Consider the following 26,654-nt stretch of genomic DNA (forward strand, 5'->3'; position numbering starts at 1 on the left):
GCCTTGAAGAAAGTAAAAAGTTAGTATTATGATTCCTTATTGGTGAAAGATATCCTTTATTCTCACATTTGTTTTTCATCATTGTACTACCTACTCTGAGACGTTGAACGCAATCAGAGTGAAACGAGAGAACCATCTGATGTTCAGATGAATTAATAAAGTCTGATTCTTTTGAAGTTGTCTCTGAATTGTCTTTGAAAAATGTCTGCGTCTAAATGTTCAGTCAAAATGCTAAGGATCCGTGGTTGTGCGATACATACGGATGTTTACCTGTGAGTGGCTGATATCATTTAACTTACAAAAAAGAAAAAAAACGGTGTTTTTTGTACGTCAAATGCGTAATACGTCACCACTCGATGCCCCGCCCAGAGAGGCAGTTGGCGTTCACTTCGTGTGCGTGATGACGTCAGCACTCAAGGCCCCGCCCAGAGAGGTCGTACGCGTTGTTCTGTCAACGTCGCGTTTTTCTACACTTGGATTTAAACAACAAGAGTTCAGAGATGGCGGGCCGGGTGAGTTCGAATAACATCTCAAGCACAAAATAACCTCTTAACAAGCAGTGTGACTGTGAGGTTAAGTTAAGGGCCCTGAGCACTTACCCTTAAGGCTACAGCATTGGTCTGTGAATGAGCCGTCATTCAAGTCAGCCCGGAAACGATAGAGAGTCTCATGACTGCTCACTTAACCTCACTTTACATCACCTTGACTCACTTTAATTCACTTTAACCAGTGCTAACAGCTGCATGGGAGGTGTTACCGGTCAGATGAGTAGTGAAACATTCCGTTTAGTTAGTTTGACAGGTTGTTCAAAGTTGAGTCAATGCTCTGAAATAGCTGATAAATAAATAGTATTAACATATCCTCCTACACTGTAGCAGATACATTAAAACACAATGCAAGAGTGGTAAGATGTATCAATAATAAAATAAGCAGCACTATTTAATCGTTATAAGTTTGGTGGATTGTTGACGATGTAAACACAGTCTGCTGTCTGCTGTGTGTGTGTGTGTGTGTGTGTGTGTGTGTGTGTGTGTGTGTGTGTGTGTGTGTGTGTGTGTGTGTGGCTCACTATAGTGTAGACAGCTTTTAGTTTGTCTTGGTGTTATGAACACCAGGACAAACTTTATTAATACCGATTTTCCATGTCAAATTCATGTTGGAAAAGCCTTTACTGGATCAGATGAACAATTCAAGGAGAAGAAGAGCATTTACTCTTTAGACTGCAAGCTGGAATAATAATATTTATATGTATGTAATGTATATTAACGGGTGCTCTCCAGTAGCCTTTAAGAAAAGATGGAACTCGCTGTATACAGTGGTTCAGGAGACAGCCAAATAAACAGCAATAGAAGAAGTGAAGGTGATGACGATTCTTTGAGCCAGAAGCTACGGGACAGGTTGTCAATAAGCAGCAGTGGGACTTCCTGGTGGAGGTGGATACACGTCCTCTAGGGATCCTGATCCACCTCTCCCTGGAGGACCCTTTCTTAATTGAAGACATCTGATGGAGGGGTGAACCTCACGGGCCTCAGATCCACCCCGTCCAGGAGGACCTCCTCCGTCCTGAAGTGAACACACGTAGACTGTTTGAGGGGTGAAGAACCTCTAGGGGTCGGCTGCAGGGTAACGAGGAGGGCCGAGACGACGTCATGAGCACGCTGCTCCATAGATGATAACTCACCCTACGTCTTCTCCCTGTCTGCTGATCAGAGCCAATTGAAGTGTGTGTGTGTGTGTGTGTGTGTGTGTGTGTGTGTGTGTGTGTGTGTGTGTGTGTGTGTGTGTGTGTGTGTGTGTGTGTGTGTGTGTGTGTGTGTGTTGTCTTTGTCTTAGTGGTGCCTTTTGTAATGAGTATCTGAGTTGTCGATGCACGCTTTTCCTGGAGTAATACGCATGTTTCTCAAATCCTTTGTACACTCCTGTAACAGAGACGATTTAATTTTAAACGGGACTGGAGTGTGATGGATTACTCGCACCTCTGTTGTGTTACTCAGAGTCCTCCAGTACCTCAGCCTGACCTGACCCGGGGCCCATTGTGTTTCTTTTGTCTTCAGAACATGCACGCGGCGAAGTGCCCCACAGACGAGCTGTCCCTGAGTAACTGCGCTGTCATCAGCGATAAGGAACAACAGTTTGAACAGTGGGTTGGACCGTGTGTGTGTGTGCGTGCGTGTGTGTGTGTGCAACTGTGTGTGTGTACATGTTAGTTTCTGTTTGCTTGTGTAGCATCGTTGTATGCATTAAAAAGAGGCCATCATCCTGTCGCCCTCCTGGTTCCTCCTGGTTCCTCCTGGTCCCTCCTGGTCCCTCCTGATTCCTCCTGGTCCCTCATGGTGCCCCCCCAACCGCTCTGCATCCCGGGGGTCCAACACATGACCGCTCTCCGAAGCACCTCATGAATAGGGCGAATCGCTTCGTCTTATTGCCCTGCTGAATGGATGAATAAGATGATTTTCTTTGGAGGCTTTTTTCAGAGCTGTGTGAATATGTACTCAAACTCATTGATTATGAATGCCTGCGCGGAACACAACCTTACCCCTACTTCAAGGAATGAAGGCAGCTTGCGGCGCTATGTTTAGATTGATTTTACTCGATAAAAAAGTGTCAGCGATTCCCCACTGTTTTGCTGGAGTATCTTCATCACAAACCAGTCCTATAGCTCTCAGATGACCCCAGGATGAGGTATCTGGACTCACTGTGTGACCTCCATCACGAACCAGTCCTATAGCTCTCAGATGACCCCAGGATGAGGTATCTGGACTCACTGTGTGACCTCCATCACGAACCAGTCCTATAGCTCTCAGATGACCCCAGGATGAGGTATCTGGACTCACTGTGTGACCTCCATCACGAACCAGTCCTATAGCTCTCAGATGACCCCAGGATGAGGTATCTGGACTCACTGTGTGACCTCCATCACGAACCAGTCCTATAGCTCTCAGATGACCCCAGGATGAGGTATCTGGACTCACTGTGTGACCTCCATCACGAACCAGTCCTATAGCTCTCAGATGACCCCAGGATGAGGTATCAGGACTCACTGTGTGACCTCTATCACGAACCAGTCAAATAGCTCTCAGATGACCCAAGGTTGAGGTATCTGGACTCACTGTGATCTCCCTGCAGGCACGTCTCGGTCCGCAACGTCACCCACAAGTACGTCTTCACCCTGAAGACCCACCCCAGCGTCGCTGTGGGAACCATCGCCTTCAGCCTCCCCCAGGTAGGCCTGCTGCTGCTGCTGCCGTGGCAACCGGGTTACACCGGGGATACAGTGACCTGCTGTTGCCGTGGCAACCGGGTTACAGTGGGGGTACAGTGGCCTGCGGCTGCCATGGCAACCAGGTTTCAGTGGGAACAGGGTCGCATAAGAATGCAAAGCATCTGACGAAAAGTGCTTTATGAAGACAACAAGAATGTATAAGTGGGAATGGATTAAATACAAACCAAATCACAATTATTGCAGCAAATGTGGTTGTTTGTTTGAATGGTAAAATGCTACTTATTGTTATGTCGACACTTTTAATGACTTTACCTCATAACCCGACAACCATAATAATAAGTGATTCTCCCTTTTTATAATATAAATACAGAAAATATATCATAGCAACACTAATTGAATCATCTATAATGTATATCAAATATCAAAGTAGTCTAGCACACCACAAGTCTTGACTTAACGTGTGGCGCCCCGGGGTGGTCCTCTGGACTGCAGGACCTCTCTGCTCCTCTGTCCCACCGCTCACACTCCTCTTGTGTCTCTCTGTCTCTGCCTGCTCTCCTTGCATCTCTAATCTTGGCAGCTGCCACAGCCATCAGGTAACCCCAGTAACCTCTTCTCATGGTCTTATTTCACCAGCTACACGTGCAGTAGGGTCTAAGGACCATAAACAAGTCTTTGGGCTTTTTTTTTAATTTATTTTTTATTATAACTTGTTGAATGTTCAATCAATCAATCGTGCTCCCGTCGTGGACGGACCAGAGTCCACAGTGGCAGACTGCACACGGTGGTCCTACTATGAGCCTCGTGCACCTAGCAGCCAGCTCGGTTCTAAGCGCCTGCTGGTTGGTGAATGATGAGTTCACTCCTCCCAGCTAGCATTGAGAACCAAGATGGCCACTGCATGCCCGAGGCCCATGTTGCATCCATATTCGCTGAATCAAAGCGAGCTGCAGCTGTAAAGTGTGCGTGAAAGACATGAACGGCTACAGGGATGTGCTGTGAAACGAGTCCATGTTCCAGAGGAGGGTAACAGCCATGTCTTATGTTGTTGTTGTTGTGTGGATGTGAGTGGAGATGTTGGGTTGTTTGGAGAAGGAGGCTCTTCTGTGTCTGTGCTTGCTGCCCCACCCCCACCCTATAAAAAGCAACTCCTTGTTTCTGTGCAACCAGATTCATTTTACACTGTCCCCTTCTGTGCTTTTTGTTTGTTTGTATAATATCGTCGCCAAAGCTCCCAACAGAGAGAATAATGACCGGTACAATGGAATGCCTAAAGTTTTGCCTTTTCTTTCTTTTTGTAGAGAAAATGGGCGGGACTATCTATCGGACAAGACGTTGAGGGTAAGTCATGGACACGCTGTACACCCCAGCTGGAGGAAACATGGCTTCAGAATCTCTCTAGATTCACTACATTCTGCTCTCGTCATTTCCGATGAACAGGGATCGATGCTAAATGCACAAAATAAATATTTGTAAAATAAATATAATACATGGTGATACACCGGGGCATATCACCATGATGTTACGCCACTGGTCGTCGGCTAGAGGTTCTCACATTGGGCAGAAGATCAGTCCGCTGGAGATGTAAGCTAGGCTTTCTTCCTCATTTAGACGATTTCACCAGCAGGGGGTCCTTGTGAAATGAAGAGATGACTCTGCTCGTTTGTATGTTACCATAGCACCACTTTTGAAAGAGAAAGAGAAAGAAACGAAGAGAAACGGCATCCAATGAAGAAATGGCACAAGAGATGCCAGAGCAAGGCAATGTAGAAACAGGCAGATCATGAAGGATCTGGGAACAGGAGCCGAGCAGCAGAACATGGCTGCACCTCTTTCTCAGGAGGTTCGACCGTGGATTTGAACACGCCTTTACATCATTGATCCAGGGTTGGTTTCGGATCTTGGACCTATCGGATCAAATGATTGGATTATCTCCAGCAGACATGGTGTCCATGGAGAGATGTTATAGGTAGCCTGGTAGCAAAGCTTCTGTACTCTATTTCAATTGAACTGAGTGCAACGGGAGCCACAGACGTTATCTATATGATATCAATCACGTTTTCTCCAAAGTCTTCCTCCTAGCCGCTAAGGTGAACCTAACGTGATGAAGGTTGTAGAAGCGCGACTAAAAGCCCTCTTGGATCCCGCGTTCACTGTTGATCCTACTTTAGCTCCATTTCTCCCATCATAAGTATTTGTTTTAATGCACACACAGGGTGAACATAAGAGGAGTCTGGGCTTTACTGAAAAGCTCTTATCTTTGGGACTTGGCAATAGAACGGTTTATACAAAAATAAGCTTTTGAATTTTTGTGGGATTATAACATCGTGGTTCATCATGAAAGAATTGTCTATAAGAGGTTCTGTTTGTCGGTTTTCTCGAACAGTGACCAGCTATAAGTTCGATAAGAGCCGTCAGTATGTGGGCTCGATCCTGCTGGAGGTGGACTTCCTGCAGAAGAAGAACGTGGACAGCAGCCCCTACGACTCGGACAAGATGGCCGCCGAGTTCCTCCAGAGCTTCAGCAACCAGGCCTTCAGCGCCGGCCAGCAGGTGATCGAGATCCACGGTCACGTCAGTTAGTGTGTCAGTCAGTCTGTCAGTTAGTTACTACCGTTAGTTACTACTACCGTCAGTTACTACTACCGTTAGTGACTACCGTCAGTTACTACTACCGTCAGTTACTACTACCGTTAGTTACTACCGTTAGTTACTACTACCGTCAGTTACTACTTCCGTCAGTTACTACTACCGTCAGTTACTACTACCGTCAGTTACTACTACCGTCAGTTACTACTACCGTTAGTTACTACCGTCAGTTACTACTAATGTCAGTTACTACTAACGTCAGTTGCTACTATCGTCAGTTACTACTATCGTCAGTTACTAGCACCTTCGATTACTACCGCCGGTAGTCACTTGGGGTAAGGTCTCTGCTCAATGACTCAATATTAATAGTAGCGGTACATGCTCACATGAAGGTATTATACCATTGAAGTAATTATATAGTTCTATATATATATGTGTGTGTGTGTATTTATATGTGTTTGTATATATACAGTATGTATAGGATCTTTTAAAGTGCTTTTATACACCATGGACTCTATGGATCCTAACCTTGGATGTCGCTCCCTCTGATTGGCTGAAGCTGGCGTTCAGTTTCAGCGACAAGCTGTTTGCCTTGGTGGTGAAGAACATGGAGGCCATGGACCCCAGCATCCTGAAGGGGGAGGGAAACTCCGGCAAGAAGCAGAAGGTACCTGCACACCCGCCGCTGCCTCACCTGACCACCAGGGGGCAGCAGAGGCTAGCGCAGCCTGCTGTCTCACCTGACCACCAGGGGGCAGCAGAGGCTAGCGCAGCCTGCTGTCTCACCTGACCACCAGGGGGCAGCAGTGGCTAGCGCAGCCTGCTGTCTCACCTGCCCAACAGGGGGCGGCAGAGGCTAGCGCAGCCTGCTGTCTCACCTGACCACCAGGGGGCGGCAGAGGCTAGGGCAGCCTGCTGTATGCTGTGGCTGTCTTTATTCTAGCCAGTAACGAGTGTCTGTATGTCGAAGTAGAGGGTTGGAGTTTTTCTGTTCATCACTGTAATGTTGTCTGCGTTTCTTTTGGAGTGGAATCAAATCTAAAGAAGGATCTCAGGAGTTAATGACTGAAACTCCTTGACACTATCTTTATGACGGTATATATTTTGTGTAAAAATACACCTCAGAATGCCTGCTTTGGCGTTTGCGTCCAAGCGTCCCACAAGAATAATCGTTGTTTATTTTAGTTTTGTGCAAGGGGGTGAGACCAATTAAACAGGCGACTCATCGTGATTTGGTCCTGATTTGGTCCTGGTATGTTCCTGATTGTGTCCTTATTTGGTGCTGTTCTGCCCTTCTTGCAGATCGATATCGGTTTGTTGAATGGCAACAGTCAGGTGATCTTTGAGAAGGCTGAAACCTCGTCCGTAACGCTCATAGGTGAGTGAGGCATGAGCGGGAGACGTTCACCCTCGTCTGAGGACGTCTCAATCTCCCAACACAACAGCCACTCTCAGACACTCAACATGTCACCACACGATGCATGCATATGTTGTGCTTTTGTTTTGCATGCATTTGACCGTGCATAATTGTCTACACAAAGGCCTAAACATTTAAATTACACAGCCTTAGTGGACCTGTATCTCAGATGATTCATATTGAGTGGTGATACGTAATGTAGTTCATGTGGAATTAGGGTGATTCTGAGGCGTTGGAGCCTGGTTAAATTAAGCATTATTCCGCCACAAGGGGGCAGCATGCCCATGTCGATCTCTTTCTCCATCTGGATTGGAAGTTTGATTGTAGGGATAGTCCACTTATTCCCAGAACATAGAAGAGAAGGACAAAACCAATCAAGGTGTAAAGGATTTTGCATTACAGTAAATAATAACTTGTTTTTATGTAATACGAATAATGAACCATAGCTTTTAGCTTTTTCTATTAGAAGCAATTACAAGGTTTGTTCAATCAATATATCTCCCTCCTCCTCCTTCTTCCTCCTCCTCCTCCTCCTCCTCTTCAACTCCTCCTCCCTCCTCTTCCTCTCTTCTTCATCCTCCCTCCTCTTCCTCTCCTCCTCCTCCTCCCGCCTCTTCCTCCCTCCTTCCTCTCCTCCCTCCTCCACCTACCTCCTTCTCCTCCTCTCCTCTTCCTCCTCCTCCTCCTCCCCCCTCCTCCTCCTCTCTCCTCCTCCCCCTCCTCTCCCAGGGAAGGCCAAGACGCGGGAATCCCGCCAGTCCATCATCAATCCCGACTGGAACTTTGAGCGGATGGGCATCGGCGGTCTGGACAAGGAGTTCTCCGACATCTTCAGGCGGGCCTTCGCCTCGCGCGTCTTTCCCCCCGACATCGTGGAGCAGATGGGTGAGACGGCTGTCACACATCGGGTTCAACCAATCATGTTGCTGGGTTTTCCGTCTGTCAAACCTAAAGCCTAAATCCAGCGCTGTGTGACATCGCCCAGGTCAGAGGGTCGGAGAGCCAATCTCAGGGATACGAGACCATCAGACCTCTCTCAGAGTGAGGGGTCCTCTTTGTTTCAGGGGTTCAGGCCTCAGAACGTAGGGGAAGCTTGCAGCAACAAGCCCCTGGTTTCGGTCCAAGTTCACGTAGTCTCCCATGACCAATGATGTACTCGATAGAGGCACACTTACAGAGTAAACGGTCCCAGAGAGAGAGGCCTTGTTGTCTGCCCCAGTGAAACCAGTCACCAAGCAGGGTGAGTGATGGGAGAACAGGCAGCCCAGTGTCCAGATGTTTTCCAGGTTGTCAGCCGTCAGCCCATGACTCTCAGACACGGGCGTCACACAACACAATGCTTTACTTTCTCTGTACGCACACAGGAAGACAGAGAAGAACACACACACACACACACACACACACACACACACACACACACACACACACACACACACACACACACACACACACACACACACCATCAAACTGATCCCTCCCCACTCATCCCCGTTCGTACATACCGACACATGCTCCCCCCCGCGGCCGGTCGGGGTGTCCGGCGCTGGGTGCGCTGACCTTTGGGGGGGGGGGGGAGGGGGGGAGCCCCTGGCTGCGGCCACCTGGCCCCCGTAATGAGATGGCGAGCACAGATAGAGGAGCTAAAGGTGACGCAGTACCGCGCGTGTGTGTGTGTGTGTGTGTGTGTGTGTGTGTGTGTGTGTGTGTGTGTGTGTGTGTGTGTGTGAGGGTACTCGTCTCTGTTAGTTTGAATGCGGACAGAGAGGGTATTCTCCACCAGTGTTCTCTCCCCCCCCCCCCCCCCCCCCCCCCCCCCCACCAAATGTTGGGGAGGGGGGGCTCGCTGTTCCTCACCTCGTCACCCCTTTAAGGTAGCCTCTCCCCCCCCCCCCCTCCCTCTCCCTCCGGCTGGTCTTATCTTCCGGCCCTTTCGACCTCACCTTTCCCGCTCCCCCCACCTGTCGTCACCGTGGCGACCTTCCCCCCCAGATGGTCCTCTGGAGGGGGGGGGTTGGGTGGGTGAGCCAGGTAGAGGGGGGGGGGGGGGGGGGGGGGAACCGACCTGGAGACAGACCTGGGGTTCTAGAGACAGACCTGGGTGTCAGTAGGTCTAAAGACACCAGATCCCCCCCCATCATAACCCCAGCGCAGAGCCCTGGGTGTACGGCTAGAGGAGGGAGGGAGGGAGGCTGAGGCTGAGGCTGACCCCTGTGCCCCCCCCCCCCCCCCAGGCTGTAAGCACGTGAAGGGCATCCTGCTCTTCGGCCCCCCGGGCTGCGGTAAGACCCTGATGGCGCGACAGATCGGCAACATGCTGAACGCCCGCGAGCCCAAGATCGTGAACGGGCCCGAGGTCCTCAACAAGTACGTGGGCGAGTCGGAGGCCAACATCAGGAAGCTGTTCGCCGACGCAGAGGAGGAGCAGAAGAGGGTGAGCACTCACCCACTCACCCACTCACTCACTCACCCACTCACTCACTCACTCTCGCCCACACTCGCTCACTCACTCACTCACTCTCGCCCACTCACTCACCCACTCACTCACTCACTCACTCACTCACTCACTCACTCACTCACTCACTCACTCACTCTCGCCCACTCACTCACCCACTCACTCACTCTCGCCCTCATTCACTCACTCACTTTCTCTCTCTGACACACTCACTCACTCACGCAGTCAGTCACTCTCACTCACAATCAATCACTCTCGCCATCATTCACTCACTCTCTCACTCTCTTCCTCACTCGCTCACACAGTCACTCACTCACACTCACTCACTCACTCATTCCAACACTCAGTCTTTCTCCCTCTCATACTTACTCATTTACCCACTCACTCACTCACTCACTCAATCTGACTTACTCACTTGCTTTCTCTCTGTGAATCACTCACTCACTCACTCACTCACTCACTCACTCACTCACTCACTCACTCACTCACTCACTCACTCACTCACTCACTCACTCACTCACTCACTCACTCACTCACGTACATACATCCTCACTCAAACATAAATCCATGATACTTTTTCAGATTTATGGATCCCACTTGTAATCACAAAGGACAAATTGAAGGTGTTATCATCGGAATTATTCACGTTGATGACTTAATCCAGCTTCTTATCATCGATTGAGACGCACACACACGGTATTAATTGTGTTCACATGATGGATACATTCGTAGAGCTGCAACTAATGATTACTGTCATAGTCGATTAATCTAACGATTATCTTTCAGATGAATCATTAGGTCCATAAAATGAATAGCCAAACGTTTGTCTTCCTGTGCTGCGTCACATTGCATCTCTCTGTCGCCCTGCACCTTCCCCCCCAACGATCCAATCATGGACACATCAGATAACGGGCCAGGGAGTGCTGGCCTGACTGTTCACAGCCTGTTCCCAGCATGGCTCAATGCCCCCCTTCTCTCCCGCGATAGCATCTGGTCTCTAACCAAACAGAAAAGCTAATTTCTGCAGGAGCGGAGAGATCTGCCCTTTACTCACACATAGCCACCATGCATTTGGTCCCATCCTGTGTGTGTGTGTGTGTGTGTGTGTGTGTGTGTGTGTGTGTGTGTGTGTGTGTGTGTGTGTGTGTGTGTGTGTGTGTGTGTGTGTGTGTGTGTGTGTGTGTGTGTGTGTGATGACGTTGGGCCCTCATGATAGGACACCAGTGTGGGGTCTCACTCTTCACCACCTAATGAGGGGCCCAGTTATCTCTGACCTCCCCTTAGAACCAACACACACACACACACACACACACACACACACACACACACACACACACACACACACACACACACACACACACACACACACACACAGCGATACCGAGACATACACACACACAGCGATACTGAGACACACAGGCACACAAACACTGGCACACACGCTGCGTAATAAGGCCAGCTCCACACCTGCTTTAAATGCTCGCTATGAAGCCTGACGGCTGGAGGGTGACCCCCCACCCTGACTTCAGGCCTCATCTCCCCCTCTCAGCCAGCTAAGGATCAACTCTCAGTAAACACTCACCTATCAGCTCAGACTCACCTCTCAGTTAAGACTCACCTCTCAGTCAATGATCACCTCTCAGCTCAGACTCACCTCTCAGCTCAGACTCACCTCTCAGTTAAGACTCAGCTAAGTCTCACCTCTCAGTCAGCTTAAGCGTGGATCACACTGGCCCAACCGTTGGCCATCAGAAACGTTTGGGGAGACTCGGACGAGTTGGGGAACAAATCTGTTGGGTGTGTTCCGCTGTGTTGGAACGGTTTCCTTCCCCCCTTATGCTAATGTATTGCTATCACGCAGTATTTCCCATGACCTCCTGGTGGATCATAGTCATAATCCATCCAATAATACTCTGTAAACGCTTTGTGTGTCGTCGTCCCCCCCCCGCCACAGCTGGGCGCCAACAGCGGCCTGCACATCATCATCTTCGACGAGATCGACGCCATCTGCAAGCAGCGCGGCAGCATGGCGGGCAGCACGGGCGTCCACGACACGGTGGTCAACCAGCTGCTGTCCAAGATCGACGGCGTGGAGCAGCTCAACAACATCCTGGTCATCGGTGAGAGGGGACACGCACTCACTTCTGGGCCTAAAAAAAAAAAAAGTTTGGTTCCTGTTGGTTGTCAGTTGAGGTCATGGGTAGGTAGGGAATTTTTTTTTATTTTTTTATTTTACTTTTTCCAGCGGCAGCGAATGATAGGTAGGTTGTTTTCATTTAAAAACGAGAAAATTCGCTCATCCTTGTACAGAATGAAGAGGTGATGTACCAAAACGTAATTATAGTTTGCATAAAAAAAAAAAAAAAACTTTTTTTTTATTTTTTACATAAAATAAAAATAACCCCCATTTGGGTCGCACATAAATTGACAGGGTCGGTCGGAAACCGGAACCAAACAAAAACATTTTTTAGGCCCTACACACAGCCCACACACACACACACACACACACACACACACACACACACACACACACACACACACACACACACACACACACCTGTGATGAACGCACACAACCTGTGATGAACGCACACACCCCCATTACCGCACACAACCCCTACCCCACACGCCCTGCGATGGACACACACCCCTACCATACACACCCCGACGCACTGTGATGAACACACACACACACCACGACGCACACACACCCCTACCCCACACAGCCCCTACCACACACACCCCGCCCACACCCCTACCGCACACACACACACTCACTGTGATGAACGCACACACCCCTACATACACACACCCTACCACACACTGCGCTACCACACACCGCTACCACACACACCCTGACTCACTGTGAGGAACACACAAACCACTACACACACACACACACACACACACACACCCTGTTTCACTGTGATGAACGCACACGCCGACTCACTATGATGAACACACACACCCCTTCCACACACCCTTACTCACTGTGATGACTAGCCCTAACCCTACACACCTTGATGTGCACAACATGAACTCGCTCTCTCTCTGTGTCTCTCTATCTGTCTCTCTGATTCTCTCTCTCTCTCTCTCTCTCTCTCTCTCTCTCTCTCTGTCTCTCTATCTGTCTCTCTCTCTCTCTCTGTCTCTCTCTCTCTCTCTCTCTCTCTCTCTCTCTGTCTCTCTGTCTCTCTCTCTCTCTCTGTCTCTCTCTCTGTGTCTCTCTGTCTCTCTGTCTCTCTGTCTCTCTCTCTCTCTCTCTGTCTCTCTGTCTCTGTGTCTCTGTGTCCAGGGATGACCAACAGGCCGGACCTGATTGACGAGGCTCTCTTGAGGCCGGGCCGACTGGAGGTGAAGATGGAGATTGGTGAGTGCAGACCGCCTCCCTCCCCCTCCCCCTCCCCCTCCCCCTCCCCAACCCTCGACCGCAGCCGAGCGGAGCGGAGTGTTCGATCCCGCCAGGAAATGTGCAGCTCTGGAATATTCCACCGATAATTTTTTTTTTATTCATTTATTCTTTATGTGACATTTAAGTTAAGGTCACGTGTACGCTCGTCTTACGCTAATGAAAAGCTGAATCAATGCCAGTCATTCACTGGGGTGTTGTATGCATCGCTTAGCTTCACCTCATACACTTTTGGAGGGTTCTCATCAGAGGGCTCAGGCGACAGAAGCACGTCCTGACCGTGCTGTTGTTCTCTCCCCTATCTCCTTTTCTCTCCCCCAATCTCCCATCTCTTCTTCCCCCTCTCCCCTTCTCTGCTCTCTGACCTCTCCCCTTCTCTCTCTCTTCTCCCTTCACTTCCCCCTCTCTCCCCCCCTCTCTCACTTCTCTCCCCCCTCTCTCCTCTCTCTCCCCTTTTTGCTCTCTGACCTCTCCCCTCTCCCACCCTCTTCTCCCTCCTCTCTCCCCCCTCTCTTCCTTTCTCTCCCCCCTCTTCTCCCCTTCTCTCCCTCCACCCTCCTCTCCTCTGTCTCCCCCCCCCACCCCCCCTCCCCCCCAGGCCTGCCTGACGAGCGTGGGCGTGTCCAGATCCTCAACATCCACACGGCGAAGATGCGTGAGTTCAAGCTGCTGGCGTCGGACGTGGACGTGAAGGAGCTGGCGGCCGAGACCAAGAACTACAGCGGGGCGGAGCTGGAGGGGCTGGTCCGGGCCGCGCAGTCCAGCGCCATGAACCGCCACATCAAGGTAGGAGCGCACGCCGCCAGGGGGGCGGGGCTAGAGTAGACCACGCCACCGGGGGGGGGAGGGGCTAGAATAGACCACGGGGGACTATGGTAGTTCCGACAAGGGGGGGGGGGGGGGGGGATTAGGGTAGACCACAGGGCCTCGACACACAACCTTCACATCCCACACACGTACACGCAGACATACACAACTCACAAACACACGCGCACACATGCACGCAGACATACACAACCCACACACACATACACGCAGACATACACAACCCACTCACACATACAAAGTCAGGCAGACAGACGGACAACCCTCGCACACAACCCTCACACACACACACAGACACACACGCGCACGCGTGCGCACGCACGTCAAGTCAATGGCATTAGTACAGCCCTTAATCCCAGTTCTAGTCTCAAAGGATTTCACAGGCCTATATATTTATGACACCCCCCCTAACCCCAGCCCCCCAGAGGGCAGGGAAACTCCCTTACACACACGTGTGCAGACGTTCAGTCAGAATGCTAAATATTGTGAGGTGATGATGTATGACGGACAGGAGACCTTTACGCTTGTGTGACTGACTCTCTCTCTCTCTCTCTCTCTCTCTCTCTCTCTCTCTCTCTCTCTCTCTCTCTCTCTCTCTCTCTCTCTCTCTCTCTCTCTCTCTCTCTCTCTCTCTCTCTCTCTCTCTCTCTCTCTCTCTCTCTCTCTCTCTCTCTCTGGTCATGACCCCTCCCCTCCACCTGTCTGACCTTTCATACTCTGAGGAGCGCATTGTCCGTGGCAATATCTGTCTGGATGTGCAATGCAAACAACAGCATGATTCACAGCGGCGTGTGTGTGTCTGTGTGTGTGTGTTTGTGCGCAGGCCAGTGCCACGGTGGAGGTGGACATGGAGAAGGCGGAGAAGCTGCTGGTCCACAGGAACGACTTCCTGGCCTCGCTGAACAACGACATCAAACCTGTGAGTCACTGCCGTGACCTGAGACCTAGTGATCTCTCCCTCTGATCAACCTGCCATCAGGTACATGTGACCCGTTCATGTGTCACAAGCTGCCAGCTCGTTAGTCACGGGTTAGTCACATGTGACCTACTCGATAGTCACATGTGACCAGCTCGTTAGTCACATGCTACCAGCTCGTTAGTAAGATGTTAGTCACATATGACCAGCGTGTTAGTCACATGTGACCAGCTCGTTAGTCACATGTGACCCGCTCGTTAGTCACATGTGACCCGCTCGTTAGTCACATGTTACCAAATGTAAGTCACATGTGAACAGCTCGTTAGTCACATGAGACCAGCTTGTTAGTCACATGTGACCACATGTTAGTCACATATGTGGTCACATATGACTAACATGTGGTCACATATGACTAACATGTGGTCATATGTGACTAACATGTGGAAGGCCTGAAGGGAGTGGTGGTCTCTTTTCAGTTGGATACGACTAGAACCGAGCTCTCCTTATTCCCAACCCTACCGTTAAGATATGAAATATGATAAAAAAAATAGAAAAAGTATTTTTTTGCACAATTGCAGAATGCCAGAATCCTACAATATGCGATGATTTAAGAATAAATCAATTACTTATTCGACAGAGATAGGAGGACTGAAGCTCCAACAGTCACCAGTGTCGTCTGAACTTTCTTCCTCGCTCTTCAACTCTTCCTCGTCCCGTGGTTCCCTCCCTGCAGGCCTTCGGCAGCAACCAGGAGGACTACGCCAGCTACATCATGAACGGCATCATCCGCTGGGGCGACTCGGTGACCGAGGCCCTGAGCGACGGAGAGCTGCTGGTGCAGCAGACCAAGAACAGCGAGCGCACGCCCCTGGTGTCTGTGCTGCTGGAGGGTGGGCGACCACACCCCGCACTCACACACAGCCTGAGGCACCCACACACACATCTACACGTACTGCTACAGAAATACATCCTGAGTCAAACACGCATGTACATACTGATACACACACACACTTACATACACACTGCACACACACACTTATACACACTGCACGCACACACTTATACACATACTGCTACAGAAATACATCCTGATTCAAACACGCATGTACATACTGATACACACATACACACTTACATACACACTGCACGCACACACTTATATACATACTGTTACAGAAATACATCCTGATTCAAACACGCATGTACAAAGTGATACACACACACACACACACACACACACTTACATATACACTGCATGCACACATGCATCCTGATGCATACACATACATACACGCTGCAAGCACACACACAAACATACTGATGCACGCACACGCATGCATACACCCTGCACTCACATACATTATAATGCACACACACATACTTTTTGATGCAAACACACATGTACACACTGTTGCACGCACACACATCAACATACTGCTGCATGCACACATATACATCCGATAAGCACACACATACATACTGATACACAAACACATGTATACTGATACAACCACACACATACATACTCACTGCACGCACGCATAGCTACTGATGCACGCACACATGTATATACTGATGCACGCACACGTACATACTGATACACAAACACATACATCCTGATGCACACACATATGTACATGATGATGCGTGCACACACATCGACATACTGATGCACACACACATATACATTCTGTTGCACACAAACATTTACATTCTGATGCACGCACACATATCCATACTGCTGCATGCACACGTGTACATAGTACCAAACACACACAGTACATAGTTATACACACACATACACCGCGTCCTATCCATGTAAACGTCATTCCAACATTCTTTAACAACTCATAATGCTTTCACTTACGGCCAGAGGTTCAAACACACGCATACACGTTTTATTGACCTGACCGTACCCAAACAAAGGGCTTTCCAGTCACTTAGAAGCACACGATGCGTCTCCCAGATGCATTCCTACGTGACAGCGGTTGAACCGTCAGAAGGCTGTGGCGGAGGTCCTTCAGTCGGACCCCCAAGATCAACACCCGAATCTATAACGTCTCATACAGTCGTCGCGTCATAACAAAACAGACACAGCAGCTCCAGTCACCGTAGGACAGCGTTACCCTGGACGTGTAGTGGTGGGGAGTATAAACCAAACCGAGCCTCTTCAGCGGAGGCCGGCGGCCGCGGTGGTCGCGATCTCGTGATTTAGTGGCGGTGCGGTCGGCAGCTGCGCGCTGCATCCAGGGTGATTTGCTGCGTCTCCCCCCCCCCCCCAGGTCCTCCCAGCAGCGGGAAGACGGCTCTGGCTGCCAAGATCTCGGAGGACTCCCAGTTCCCCTTCATCAAGATCTGCTCCCCGGACAAGATGATCGGACACTCGGAGATCGCCAAGTGCCAGGCCATCAAAAAGGTACCCCTGCCCTCCGCCCCCCTCCGGTGGGGAACGTGTTGTGCACGGGCCGGTTCTGGAGCCTCTGACTGCATACCAGTGGAGGTCAGAGTCCTGGTGGACTTCCTGCTGGACGTGTTGTCACGTTCAGCCCACAGTCGTAATATTAACCGCCTGCAGCCTCGTGCCGTTCATCATCCGGCACGCAGACCGCACTCTTAAACAAAAACAATTATGGTTCCCGTTCCGTTGGAGTTGATAGATGGAAAACCAGGCAGACCGTTAAATCATGTCGTGCTCTCCCTGGTAGCGAGGAGGTTCTCATGTGCTTCTCCGGCGCCCGCAGATATTTGAAGATGCCTACAAGTCGCAGCTGAGCTGCGTGGTGGTGGACGACATCGAGCGCCTGCTAGGTAACAACACCTCACCTCGGGTCTATGTCGGGGGAACGGAGCCCGGTTGTTTCTGTGTGGATGGAAATCCTTTATGAATGGGAAGACTTTTCTCATATTTCCATGAGCACTCAGTGTACAAACTTGACCTCATAGTGCTTTTGCTCTGAACTTGGTTGTTGTGAATTTGTTAGTTGATTAGTGAGTTAGTAAGTGTTTTTATTTGATGCTGTTCTAACTTTAAGGGGGAGCCCTCTGTAACTGATGGACAGTGTGTAATGTTAGTCTTATCTAGTGTCACTGCTCCACAATGTACCTCTGGTGAGTGGTCTCTGAGGGTCTCCCTGTCCCTCCAGACTACGTCCCCATCGGACCCCGCTTCTCCAACCTGGTCCTGCAGGCTCTCCTGGTCCTCCTCAAGAAACCTCCGCCTAAGGTACAACTGCCTCTGATCACCTCCTCTCCTCTCCTCCTCCTTCTCCCTTCCTTCTCCTGTGAGCCTCTGTCCCCCACACCAGCGTTCACTGTTGTCTCCAGCGATTGTATTTCACGTACTTGCAGAAAGAGGGCAGCAGATCAGAGAGAGAGAGAGAGAGAGAGAGAGAGAGAGAGAGAGAGAGAGAGAGAGAGAGAGAGAGAGAGAGAGAGAGAGAGAGAGAGAGAGAGAGAGAGAGAGAGAGAGAGAGAGAGAGAGAGAGAGAGAGAGAGAGAGAGAGAGAGGGGCAGTCTCCATGTCCCCCTTGGCCCCAGACGCTGTGTGGAGGGTGTGTTTGTGTACGTCCATGAGCCTGTTCTTAACCCCGTTCTGTTGTTAATGAGGCTGGTGAAAGGCGGTATGGCGGACTATACGTTGGCTGTGTGTGCATGAGAAGTGGTGCGGGGGGGGGGCGAGGGGGGGGGGTGAATGCCTGGCCGCGCTGCTCCTTTCGGGGGTTGTTAAGCACCGAGCCCAGCGGGGCGCCTGGGTCGCGGGAGGCCGGGGGGACGGGCAGGAGAAAGGGCCCTGTGAGAGAGCCGGGAGCTGGCAGCGCCGCCGCCTGTGTGGTAGCTCATCTGCATGCAGCGTCGCAGCCCCCGACGCCACGGGGGGCACCCCCCGGCCATAATCCCCCCCCCCCCCACCTCCCTCCGTGCTCCTCCTCCTCTCCCCCTTCGTCTTCATGCTCCTCTCCTTCACGTACACCCTTGCATCCTCCCTCCTCACTTCCTCCCCCGAGACGTGGATGCCTTTCTGCTCTTTGTGCTGGATGCTTCCTCCGTTCCTCTGCTCCTCTCTCGTCTCCTCCTCTCTCGTCTCCTCCTCCCTCGTCACCTCCTCTCTCGTCTGCTCCTCTCTCGTCACCTCCTCTCTCGTGTCCTCCTCTCTCGTCTGATCCTCTCTCGTCACCTCCTCTCTCGTGTCCTCCTCCCTCGTCACCTCCTCTCTCGTGTCCTCCTCTCTCGTCTCCTCCTCTCTCGTCTGCTCCTCTCTCGTCACCTCCTCTCTCGTGTCCTCCTCCCTCGTCTCCTCCTCTCTCGTCTCCTCCTCCCTCGTCTCCTCCTTTCTCGTCTCCTCCTCTCTCGTCTCCTCCTCTCTCGTCTCCTCCTCTGTCGTCTCCTCCTCTGTCTGTCCAGCCTGGTTCTACTGTCTGTCCAGCCTGGTTCTACTGTCTGTCCAGCCTGGTTCTACTGTCTCTCCAGCCTGGTTCCACTCCCTTTCCAGCATGGTTCTACTGTCTGTCCAGCCGGGTTCTACCCTGGTTCTTCCGGATCAGGCCTCAGTGAGCCTCAGTGTCAATTCTGCTTTGAACACAAAATCAAGTTTGAGGTTCACATCGCCTTTTCGTTCACCAGTGACATATAAAAAAGATTATGCAGCATCTCGTACCCTTACCTTATTCTGAGTCTTATTCTCGTCACCGTGACGAAACACCTTCAACAGTTTCTATTCAGTGATCCAGGAGACACCTGGACCCAGTGGGTCCAGACTTCAGAGGCACATGCCTGATGGGCAGACGGGCTGCATTGCCTCGGCCATTAGGGGTTTACACCCAGCATCTCTCAGCCTGGCCCCCACACCACTCTGTCCCATGGAAACCACCACTGGTGGGGCGCCCTTCGTGCTAACACAATGACGCGCTGAGCCACTGAAGCTGCTGCTGTAGCTCCATGCCACCCACCGCCCGCTCACCCCCCGTCTCGCGCTGCAGGGCCGTAAGCTGCTGATCATCGGGACCACGAGCCGCAAGGACGTCCTGCAGGAGATGGAGATGCTGGACGCCTTCAGCACCACCATCCACATCCCCAACATCTCCAGTGGAGGGCAGCTGGTGGAGGCCCTGGAGGTAGCACGCACGCACGCACGCACAAAACACCGAAATACATACACGCTCGCACGCCCACAGCACCGAAACACACACGCGCTCACACGCACAAAACTCTGAAACACATGCGCGCTCGCACGCACAAAACACTGAAACGCATGCGTGCTCGCACGCACAAAACACCGAAACACACACGCATACCAGGCATGCAAACTAGTCACCTTTCGGCGAAATTCGCCGTTTTGAAGACAAAATTGACCACTTGTGTGATTCGTGGAGATCCGTTGAGAAAACATTTTGGGGGGGGGGGGGGGGGGGGGGGGGGTCTGATGGCCAGCCATGGAGTCCTTGTAGCGCCTGCTAATAGCGAGCGGACAGAGAGAAGGCGCAGCATTCTGTCAGGCGGCACGACAAGTGGGCGCACTCCCGTGGAACTGTCGCTTCCGTGCTCGTCGAACGCATGCGCTCGCTCGTGAAGCCGCGCGGACATCCGACAGCGCGAGCGGAAAGTCGCCTACCATCTGAAACGGCCAAGCGTGAGCCCAGCGGAGCCTTTAAATGCCTCGTTTCCACCGAGCGTTTCCACCGCCGACAGTACCCTCATGGTAGGCCGGATGTCGATCGCCGCGGCAGCCACGTAAACATCCCGAAGGTGAACGACGAGAACTGATTCCCAAAACAAACATAACAAAAATATGGTCACGTAAATAAAATAAACAAACGAACAGAGCTTCGTCTCCCCGCGACCTTATATTATCTAAAACGTTCTCATCGATTCAGCCAATGAGAGTGCACGCGAGGGTAAACAAATGATAAGGCACCACCACACAAGTTAAGTAACGATCGCTGTAGGCTTCAATATCATGCAAGCACCTTGGTTTTCTTTTTATTTTGTTCTACATCACAATTGCATGCTTTAATAAAGTATTGTCTTCTTTAATAGGTCCATGCTCCACCTCCTTGTTCGCCCAAGCTAACGTTTTACGCGACACGTCCATTGTCCAGAATAATACCTCGCGGTTTGTTTTTATCCCCATGTCACGCCCACTTTTGGCGGTGGAAACGCGAACCGTGCCGCAACTTTGCGAACCGAACCGAACGCACCCTCCGGTGGAAACGCGCCAAAAGAGAATTTTTCAGCGGGTCACCAGTTGTGTTGATACATACTAGTCGATATAGCCGAGAGAAGTCGCTCGAAAGCGGGCCCTTGAGACACTGGTCCAGGCCAAGAAGAAAAATAAATAATGGCATACTCCTATTGCCCTGTCCTCCCACCTCTTTTTATTCTTCTCAATATTCTTTCTTAATTTTGTGATAAATTATGTACCTATTGGGGCTGCCCTTGCACATAATAAATTAATGCTTTGTTTGTAATTGTGCGCAGTCCTGTAATTTTTTTTAGCTTGTGACTAACCCTAACACATTAAAAAATGTAAAAGAAAGCTCCCCGGAGTATAAACCTGGAACCCTATAGTGGGTCTGTGTTTTTCTCAGCTCACGCATCATTCTCACCTTTTTCACCCCGAGCCAGTTTGCATGCCTGGCATACACAAAACACTGAAATAGACACACGCATGCATGCACGAAACACCAAAACACACACACGCTCGCACGCGCAAAACACCGAAACACACACACGCTTGCACGCACAAAACGCCGAAACACACACGCGCTCACGCGCACAAAACAACGAAACAGACACACGCTCGCACGCACAAAACACCAAAACACACACACGCTCGCACGCACAAAACACTAAAACACACCATCTCGCACGCACAAAACACTGAAACACACACACTCGCACACACAAAACACCGAAACACGCACACTCTCGCACACACAAAAAACTGAAACAGACACACGCCCACACGCACAAATAACCGAAACACACACCCACGCACACACAAAACACCGAAACACACACGCACGCACAAAACACTGAAACAGACACACGCACGCATGCACGAAACACACATATGCACACACGCACACACTTGCATGCACGCAAACACATATAGACACATGCTTGCATGCCTACACACATGCATACACAAACTAACTAACACACACACTCGGGGTCATAGTAGACAGGAATGCATGCTGGGTCTTTCTCCAGCACATTTCACGTGGCAGAATAATGCGACTAAAGCACAATTCTGAAATGTCTTAGTCATAAGCAAATCACAAAGAATGTTCGACTCAGGATCGGAGACACGGCAACAGATTTATGACAACAATATCTCCATGACAAGACGCATCTTCAATGTGATCTGTTGAAATGATTTAGGAAGGCTCCTGTTGTGTAGAATTTGGGATAATATCATTTCAATAAATACCACTTACAACGTTGCTCAAATGAAGAAATAACCATTTACAGATGCTGTCCACATGCCTCCTTTCTACAATGTTTTTTACTGTCTCTCCCCCTTCCATCCCCCTCTCTCCCTCCCCCTCCTCACCACAGCTGCTGGGTAGCTTCCAGGAGGATGAGCGGGCCAGCATAGCCAAGGTCGTGAAGGGCAAGCGTCTGTCCATCGGCATCAAGAAGCTGCTGATGCTCATTGAGATGGCCGCGCAGGTGAGGGCGGGAGGGACACGAGTCAGACGCACGTACACCACCGTTCAAACATCTGGGGTCACTTAGAAATGTCCTCATTATTTAAAGGTAAACACCGTAAGATTGCTTGGAGTTTAGGCATTAGCTTAGTTTATTGATATGGATGCTGAAGTTGAGGTATTTGGTTAAGTGCAGTCAGTCGGGGACGGATGGTTAAGTTTTGCTTTTGGTGTTGAGGGATTTTTTTTAGTGGCAAATGGTTCAGACCGTCGTTGGGTCCTGGTCCACAAAGGAGGGACCGGACCAGTTGTCCTGCTGTGGGTCGTCTTCTCCACCTGTGCCCCCGGCCCAGCTGGTATGCACACACACACACATGTGTGCATGCACACATACTTGTGTGAGCTATTCAGCAGCTAAATAATTGATTGAGATCCTGCGTCCCAGCTGTCAGTCTGCTCTTTCTCTCAACATCTGGGCCACATCAGCGGCGCATGCTACAGCCTCAGACACAACAAACTGCAATCAATTAGCCCGGGGTCGTGGACCGCCATCCTCCTCATCGTCCTCTTCCTCATTGCGGGAACTCGTTCGTAGCTCTCCAAACTCCCCCCCCCCCCCCCCGAAGCCCATCAAGTGGCCTTCTGAGCGAGCAGCCCCTCTGGTTCTGAGGGACATGGGAGACAGCTCTCTGCAGAACTCAGGGTTCGAGTTCCCCCCGCTTGAAGGCCCGTCTGCAGCCGTCAACGTGTCAGGGGGACGTGGAAGAGGCTGCGTCTGACGTGTCCAAGCGGTGGATTAACAGAGACGTCAAAAACACCCACGCCAAACCGTTCGTCTGGCTTCACAGTTCGCGCTAATTCGTCTTCTTTGCTTTTCTTAGTTTATACTTGGAAAGGCTTTTTGAGTGTTCAAAGCCACGGCGTTGGAGGCCAGCAGCGGACCGCCAGAGGCAGCAGAGCGGGACCACCACAGTCCTTATCTCCACATCTGACAGCCCTGCCGGGCCGGGGCCCGTCCGGGGCCCTAATTGCGCCGGGGCTGTGCCGGGTGACGTTCCAAACCCACCGGCGGTGGGATCCCTCTCCAGCACATTGTTTGGGTCGGGGCTCCGGTTCGCCCCGGCCTCCTCCTCCACACGCCCGGCCTGTCACTCTTGAGGTTTTCCACGAGGGCTCCTCAAACGTCTCCTTCTCCTCGAGCCGTCCAGACCTCGGTCGGTGCTCACCTCGACCAGAGGAAACCACACCAGGGTTGTTTACTCCGTGGATGTGGTCGCTCCGTCCATCTCTCTACGGCGCGCTGATGGGGTCTTGATCTGGACAGCGTGTAAACAGGCCCGGTCACGGAGCTACAGGAGTCTGGACAACACACTGACATGTGGTCGGCGGGGGGGGGGGGGGGGGGGCTTTAGACCCTGTGCGACTCCGTGACTCTGTGGTATGTTGGTGATGTGTGAGGCCTGTTTGTTGAGGCGGGATGCTGTGTAATTGCTGTGGTATGCAGCGATGCAGCAGCAGCCATGATCTGCACTCTGCATCCCCTCCACACACGCCCACGCCCACACACGGGCCTAAGAAAGTATGAGGTAGAGTTTGCCGAGACATGCTGCACACAGCGTCGAGTGTACGCGCGAACACACACGCACACGCACACACACACACACACACACACACACACACACACACACACACACACACACACACACACACACTTTTATCTTCTATTTTTTTCTCATTCCAATGCTTCTGACTGCTCCTATGTCCCAACTCCAATGGCCCAGGGCGATTCCAGGCATAAGTTATTGCATAGTCTGCCATGAATTTCACTCCCCCCCCCCCCCCCCCCGCTCCCCTCTTGTTTGATTCCTGTTCTTTCAAAACCAAAGCATTCGCTCCGGAGGCTAATTGCCGCTTTTCAAAATTGCTCAAACATTCGTTGAGTTGTCTCTTTAACTCACTCAGTTTTTATCGCAGTTATGTTCCGATTGCTTCCCGCTAACGTCGCCTCTTCCTGCCTCGCCTCCTGCAGATGGAGCCTCGATTCAGAGTTACTAAGTTCCTCAGTCTGCTCAGCGACCCAGGAATGTAAGTATAGCGTACACGCATACATTAGCGCACAACCCATTTATTACGGTTCCGATTCATGACCATGTGTTGTTTATCTCCGACAGATCTCGTTCGGATATTATGTTCTAGGCTAAACGTACAGGAGCCGTCACATAGAGGAAGATTCCCTCGGTAAGTCACACAGTGCACAAATAATGACGCTGGGCTATCTATTTGCTAATGTGACTATTTATGTATTAAGTGACTTGCGTGACCATATAAGGATGCCTACAGGTAGTCTAAGGACTTAAGGTGACATATTATACCACCAGGTGTGAGTGTGATTGGCCGTTGCAAGCCGTTTGGAAAAATCTGCCTCTTCCTCTCCAGCACAAATCTAGGTGCACACGCCCACTTGTGATGTCAGAAGAGGCAGATTTCAAAAACGGCTTGCAATGGTATATAATGTGTCACCTTTAAGGTCCTTTTAATATCTGTGACGTAACCAACAAAGGAATGATCAAAAAGATCGGACAAACTAAAGACGCCTCTGCCGCCTGCATCGGCAGCGAAGCGAATGCGCTCGGAGACGCGTTCACTTTTTACTTCTTCTTTCTTGATCCCTCAGACACGAAGAAATCGGACGCCTCAGAATCAGCGTTCCGAACGGAGGGGGAAAAGGATCGTGAGGGGGAAATGGGTTCCATTTCTCGGACTCTTCCTCTGATCCCGACCCCCTTGTTACACCCTGTCACACACCAGCAGCCCCCCCAGGACCGACGTGGCGGGGGGTCCATGGATCACCACTGTTTATATCTGTTGATATTCTGATGAATGAAGTCCACTTGATGTGCAACCTCACAGGCTCCATCTCACACTCCCTGGGTGCTTTACTTTTAATGACAAAAGGATGACTATAATTTAAATAGTAACCATGGTGATAGTGATAGCATTTTCTTCATTTGTGCCTTAAACCGAAACTGTTGGAAGAAAAATCATTCCAGGATTATTTTTTTTGATCTTAATCACGCTACTCAATTTATTATTATCTTCTTTAAAATTGTGTTTCGACATCTGTTATTTTAATAAATAAACTATTTCGAGAAATTAAAGAGTTTGATTCAATTTCACATTTGTTTTTTAAAGCTTCAGAAGGGAAAGCACATAATCTGATAATGTTTTGGGGTATTTCTGTGAAGGTTCTCCTTGATGGTTCAATACCTGAATCTACCGGAGGTGGTTATGGTTCTTCTGCCTGTAGGGAGATGGTATCTTTAGAATGAAAGGTCCTGATTCATGTCCCTCTTTAGTTTACCCTACTTTAATCCTGGTTTATACTCCTGGGTGAACCACGTTTGTATTTTTCATGAATCCTCGGAATCTTCTGCCTCTACTTTGCGCCTGAATAAATTCTGGAATGAAGTGAATGTTATGTCATTAATAATTCCTCACTATATTAAGTATTGTGGCAATAGTTAATCGGTCCACAGTGGTTAGTTAGTTGGTATTTGACCCTCCTCATTAGGCCTGCTGTACCTCAGACCAATGGTAGGCCAAGAGGATTCTGGGAACATCGTTAAGACATACTACATACAAAGCTCTGAGCGTCTTGTGATTAAGACAAAGCGATGAAATATCTTCCACTTTGAATGACTTAACACTTTCTGTTCACGTTAAGCAATACTGGTTTGGAGTGGAATTTAATCCTATCAATTTGTATCATTGATAATTTGATACGTTTTCCTTTATTGAAGTTAGCCTTACAATTTACCCTGGTAAAAGTTGAAATGATTTTGATAATACATACATCACCAAGTTTGTTGTGTTCTGTTCAATAGGCCTACATTGCATGCAAGTTAGGCCAATCATCATGTATGATGATGTGTATGTTAATATACCTAAATATTTGACCATAGTTTAAACATAAGACTCTGGTCTGGAAATGCATGTGTTCGCTTTGAAAACTGCCTGTATATTACTTTGAGAGTAGACTTATAAGTATTACAATCATGATTATTCATGACTGAGATTTGAACTTGAACCAGCAAAGGGCTTTGGCTAACCAACAATGTGTGCCTATTCCAACATAATGCTAGCTTGCTAGTTTATATATTGCTATATATATTGC

The 26,654-nt window shown here is 50.1% G+C and overlaps 1 protein-coding gene across 1 annotated transcript; it reads left to right on the forward strand.

The window, feature by feature from the left end:
- The first annotated feature begins 376 nt into the window (after positions 1–376).
- On the forward strand, positions 377–25,948 carry LOC115538936 (vesicle-fusing ATPase). The gene is made up of 22 exons (XM_030350150.1): positions 377–512; positions 2,055–2,140; positions 3,127–3,223; positions 4,525–4,564; positions 5,610–5,776; positions 6,372–6,479; positions 7,115–7,190; positions 7,959–8,114; positions 9,461–9,660; positions 11,636–11,801; positions 12,977–13,051; positions 13,689–13,876; positions 14,739–14,834; positions 15,565–15,721; positions 17,114–17,247; positions 17,573–17,639; positions 17,975–18,054; positions 19,808–19,942; positions 22,389–22,502; positions 24,510–24,565; positions 24,652–24,718; positions 25,155–25,948. Exons 1-21 carry the CDS (start codon positions 501–503, stop codon positions 24,674–24,676), a joined length of 2,235 nt encoding a protein of 744 aa, XP_030206010.1. The 5' UTR covers positions 377–500; the 3' UTR covers positions 24,677–24,718; positions 25,155–25,948.
- Positions 25,949–26,654: the final 706 nt, after the last annotated feature.

Source organism: Gadus morhua, unplaced genomic scaffold (genome assembly GCF_902167405.1).
Source record: "Gadus morhua unplaced genomic scaffold, gadMor3.0, whole genome shotgun sequence".
NCBI lineage: Eukaryota > Metazoa > Chordata > Actinopteri > Gadiformes > Gadidae > Gadus > Gadus morhua.